This window comes from Nasonia vitripennis, chromosome 1, assembly GCF_009193385.2.
Source record: "Nasonia vitripennis strain AsymCx chromosome 1, Nvit_psr_1.1, whole genome shotgun sequence".
Lineage (NCBI taxonomy): Eukaryota > Metazoa > Arthropoda > Insecta > Hymenoptera > Pteromalidae > Nasonia > Nasonia vitripennis.
This window is the reverse complement of record NC_045757.1, coordinates 16,233,463-16,238,897: the sequence shown is the minus strand read 5'-3', so window position 1 is coordinate 16,238,897 and position 5,435 is coordinate 16,233,463. Positions and strand designations below refer to the sequence as shown.

General features: G+C 41.0%; 1 protein-coding gene across 1 annotated transcript; it reads right to left on the bottom strand.

Annotated features, from left to right (window-relative positions):
• Nucleotides 1-547: 547 nt before the first annotated feature.
• On the bottom strand, nt 548-5,201 carry LOC100122388 (ATP-binding cassette sub-family D member 3). The gene is made up of 12 exons (XM_031926781.2): nt 4,913-5,201; nt 4,648-4,693; nt 4,379-4,566; nt 4,233-4,302; nt 3,871-3,968; nt 3,414-3,594; nt 3,120-3,332; nt 2,962-3,031; nt 2,399-2,874; nt 2,029-2,328; nt 1,786-1,947; nt 548-1,701 (listed from the first exon to the last, which is right to left on the bottom strand). Exons 1-12 carry the CDS (start codon nt 5,035-5,037, stop codon nt 1,624-1,626), a joined length of 2,007 nt encoding a protein of 668 aa, XP_031782641.1. The 5' UTR covers nt 5,038-5,201; the 3' UTR covers nt 548-1,623.
• Nucleotides 5,202-5,435: the final 234 nt, after the last annotated feature.

Below are 5,435 nucleotides of genomic sequence, written 5' to 3'. Positions count from 1 at the left end.
TTCTCGGCGATAGCCTGAAAAATGCGCCCTCATCAGCTAACAGCCTATGCTGGTATGCGCAGTCTATATAGGTATACCTATTGTAGACTGGATCGGCGCGATGGGGGTATTCACGACGGAAGGGCTGCTGAGTGGCTATACTGTACACTAAGCTTTTTCACCCCCTCGAGCGCCCCGCGGGGGGTCGTCGAGCTTGCGTGTATACGGCACTGACCCGCACGCGCCACTCTTGCTCCTTTTTCATAGGTTAGCCGCTCGCCTCGGCGTTGTATTGATTTCCGAGGCTGTTTCGCGAATTTCCGAGATTCTTCAAGAAATTCCGAGGCAGAGAGGCTCGAGGATCGTTTTGAGTCGGCTCGGATGCTTTCGAAGCGGATTGGCTGGCCGACGCAACTGCATAAACATCAGCTGATGCGGGGCTCTTGTTTTAAACGATGCTTTCAATATGGCCGACGCCTCTCCGACTTCGGCAGTGACGCGTCAAGCGACCTCGGAGCCCTTGCGGAAAATTTGTTTATGCGGGTTATCGTGTATAGCGAATAGTCGATTTTTTCGATGTTTTTTTGTTTTATTGTGAAAAAATAGAGCCGATCTTACATGATTGTTCCTTTCGCACCAACAGACGGACATTGCGATTTCTTTTGTTCGAATTTTGCGATTCGGGAATCCTGCGCTGAAAGCTTATGTATGTGTACAACACACGCCAACTTCCGGATGTCTTAAGTATATGAAATAATTTCTTTTTATTGTCCAGCAATCCCAAATACGTACATATGCTTCAACATATATATTTACAATGAATGTGATCTACACATAACAATTACCACCCATTACAAGTATAAAACCCTCTTAGCCTGGACGACGCGACGAATTCGGTGAAACGGTCTATATTTCATTTGGCATTATATCGTTGATAGACGGGCGTATGAGTCTCTCGAAACTCCCAAAAGTTCCCAAGGTTTTACACCGGACGTGGTGTGGATTATAACAACACAATTGTGCATTAGAAAAAAATCATTTGTGCATCTTTTTTGTAACCATAATTTTCATTTTTTGTTCTATCCATTGCACATATATATATAAGTCAATGCACTCTCCTCTTCAAGCTCTAGAACTTATCCACCTTAGCGTACAGCTTCTCAACTTGCGAGAAATTAATAACAAAAAAGAAGTTGTAAAAAGAGAAGAGTTCTTATATACAATCGATTGTAAAACTTAAAAAAAAGACAGAGAGAACGTAGAGTAGTAAATATTTCAGTGCCTTACACCATATTATGTAAATAATTATATTAAAGCTACTATAGAATGATGAGTAACAATGAAGAAAGTAAGCAACAACGACAAAAATGACGTATAAAAACATTGATACAAAAATACGAGACTCATGACGCACTATATAGTAGCTAGTGTCATAGATTTAGCTTTTTCTCTTTTTAACCCCACGCGTTTGTTCAGGAACGATAAAGCAACATTTGTCCTTTCGACGTAATTTACACGAATATCTCCACAACCTGTTATAAAAAATGCATTGTGCTCATAATCATCCTAAGATTGGCATTTTTGTAGAAATTAAAATACGATGACGGAGCATCTAATCTATCAATCTGGTAGAGGGACGATAATTCATGACCCAAATTCCTCGGTATCCGGTTCAATTGGCTTGAATTCGAAAGAACCCCGTCCATCCATTTGGAGGTAGTACTGAAATAAATATTACACACGTTAGAAACATTGCGAGAAAAAACAAGCCGCCTTTTCAAACCGAATTTCCAAAACGAAGCATACCTCGTGGTGCTTCCAAAGCGATCGTCTGTGAGATACGGTAAACAGGGTAATATTGGCCTTTTTACAGTAAGAATACATAGAATCTTCGACGTCAACACTAACAGCACTTGTGCATTCGTCGAGAATAGCGAATTGCGGCTTGTGATAGAACAATCTCGCCATCTATGGTAAAAAGTTCAAATATAAAAATCGGTGTACAATAAAATAGGATAAAGTAAAAATAGAAGAAATTAAAAATCTTACCGCGATTCGCTGTTTCTCACCACCGGATAAGACATCCATCCAGTCGGCAACGGCGTCCCAGCCATGACCTTCACTACCCGGCTGAGTTTCTCTCTCGAGCAAGTGGCCTAATTGTACTAAGTCCAGGTACTTTTGTAAATCTTCGTCTTTCGCGTTACCTCGTCTAATCATCTCAGCGCGAGTATGCGGGTAGATTACTTGATCTCTCAGCGTTCCCAGAGTCATGTAAGGTCTTTGTGGAATGTAAAACAGTTTACCGCGCGGTGGCTTTGTCATTACACCAGCCCACAGAGGCCACAGCTAAACAAGAGAAGTGTATTTATATTAAATTTTAATATGCGCATAGAAACATCAACAAAAAGGTACTCACTTCACCCAAAATTCTAAACAACGAACTCTTTCCGCATCCATTTGGTCCGCAAACCAAAACATTCATACCGGATTTGACTTCAAATGAAAGTTCTTTGACAAGGACATCACCGTTTGGAGTTACCAGGGGAACACGCTCGAAACGAATAATGTTGTCTTTAGCAAGAATTTTTCCTGCTCCTGGAGAGCCAATGGGATTGTTCTTTATGTCAATCATCATCGTTCTTTCGTATTTATTGTCATTCAAGTCGGTCAGAACTTTTCTAATTTCAGTGACACGTGCAGTGAAACCTGCTAATCTTGTCATTTCTCTTCCAGCAAGAACTAATCGTCCAATGGCTTCTGCTAATTTAACCAACATTCTTCCATATGTGTAGTAAGATTTAAACCTATGATCTGGAGTACCAGATAGAAGTGGGTGATTCTTCTGGAAAAATGGAATGCTCACAGCATAGAATCCAACAACAGTTGCTACATCTAAAATGGAAGAGAAAAAGCACATTAACCGTCAACGTCATTAAAGTCAAAGGAAAGTATTTTGTCTTTTAGTTAAAACAAGCTTACATTTTCCAATAAAATTATCTACAACACCAATCGCGACCTTAAATTCTAGGAATTTCCTGAGATGAGTGACCTGAAATCAAAATTGCGAAATAATAAATACCACGTGATACACTTTCAGTAAATTTAAATCTTTTAGTTGTGTAGAAGTAGTAACTCACCAATTTATGGAAGCTGGCTATAAGCGTTAGTTTTTCACGCGAGTTTCCTTGGTAGAAAGCAATCTCTTCTGAATTAGTAATCAAACGTGAATGAATGTGTCTATACTCTCCCTCGAGCCTCTGCTCTTTGACTGTCAATGCACCAATGGGTTTTCTTAAATGTGTCAGGAAACCACCAGCAAGTAGAAGATATGATAGCATAATAAGAGGAGTCTAAAATATTAAATATTGTTATAATTCGTGCTGAAAACGAAAATTATTAAAAATCAGAATAAGTGTAAATCAATGACTCACTTGGCCACCGAGTGACGAGGTAAGTCTGTAAACGTAAATGAAGATATCCAACATAGGTTTGGCAATATTACTGTACAAATCTGTACAACTTTCACAGAATTTATCTACATCCGTGGTAAGTAATTGATCAGGATTTGCAATTCTAGTGTCTAAATTGCTCATTTTGTAGTAAGTAAATCCTCTGAAAGGTAAATAAACTCATCAGTTTGAAAAGAAATTTATTTTGAGAAAACATTGATTATTAAACTTGAACATTGTTCAATTATATAATAGAGTTATCAATAACCTCCAAGCTACATTGTCTCAAAAGTCAGACACTACTGATTAAAGTGCCTACTTGACCTTGATTGTGAAATTGATGCGCTTGTACATATTCAGGAGGTCAATGCAACACCGGTAGGTCAGACATCATTGAGTATTGCTTTTAAGGAAAAAAAAAGATGATATTTCAACTTACTTCAAATATTGATCCATTAGAAAACGACTTATGTTAGTTCGTAGCCTTAGTTTCATTTCTCCAAGGCCATACTTTAATATGTTATTCACAACTGATATCTAGAACAGGAGAAAGAATATTGTAATAAGTTTGTCACTGTCCATTTTTAATCGAAGCAAGGGACCAGTTACATAATAGCTTGAAACAATCAAATTTGTGCTTATCTCTGAAGCCTTTTGTTACACAAAGCATTTCTTGAAAAAGCTATTAGTATATATACATCCAGTAAATGTCAACGTTTTCAAGGTACTGTCGAGATAATAAACTGTATACCGTTTGACTAATGCATCAAGCAAGTATCCACAATGTTCTATCACACTTACCACAGGCAAGGTAGCCATAAACCTGAACAATCGTTTTTTGAACAACTCCGCATCCATATTGACTATAGATCTAAAATGCAAAGTAAACCTCAGCATCTCGTTTTCAAATACATAAAAAGCAGGCCAACAAACAAGGGTATACTTACGTTTCGATAAGTGTGCCAGTATGGATAAGCCACAGGTCGCAGAGTGACCTGGAGACAAGGGCAGCAGCGACCAGGAAAACATAGCCAGCCTCGGGTGTAAACACACCGGGTATACCAATGGCCAGCAGTTGTCGCAGCTGTTTGAAGAACTCCCCGTCCACATGGGCCTTGGGCCGCTTGGGCTTCTCCTGCAACCAAAACAGTGGAATAAAAACAAAGCTCTTCAGCGGAAAGTTTCAGAACACCTAGATCCTCCATCGAACACTCACCTCCTTGATGACATACTGGATGTCAGTGTTGGCTGGCCAGGGATTCCTGTGAAAAAGTGGAAAGGAGTTATATAGAAGGAAGGAGCGAGCGCGCGCGAGCGTTGTCAGCAGTGACTCGTGAAAAAATGATGACGACCGCCGTGTGCGGTAGACAGCTCAACGCAGAGAGCCAGAGACACACGCATCGGATAGAGAGAGAGAGAGAGAGAGAGAGAGAGAGTGCAAATCATAATATATAGTTGCGCATAAAATAAGGACGACTCACTTGGGCTTGGTACCGCCGAAGCGTTTCTTGCTGCGCTTACGGCTGAGCAGCCAGAGAACGGCGACTACGGCGGCAGCTGAGGCCGTACTCCTCCTGGTGACGAGCTTGCTCAGGGTCGGAGCCATCCTGGCTGCCTGTTACGCTGTCCGGGTCGCACCTCGCACTGCGGCCGTCTGGTTTTCGCCGCCGCGAGCGCTGGCTATACTCGACGACGGACGACTTGCGCGTTCGGGGCCAGTGGTGGGGGCGCCAATTACATTCACATTTCGTTTCGCCATGAGACCTGGTCTGAGGTCTCTGCTACAGGCTACTGCTGCTATCTGTCCCTCTCTCTCTCTTGCTCCCGTTCTAGACTTACCTATATAGGTATACAGATATCATAACTTGTGCTCGCGACGAGTGACTGTCTTTTTTTCAAGTATGCACTATAGTGTTCGCGCATCAGCGTAATATGCAAATACAATTTTTTGTTTCTCTCTATCTCTCTCGCCTTATTATGTAATAAGTACAGGCTTCTCTTCTT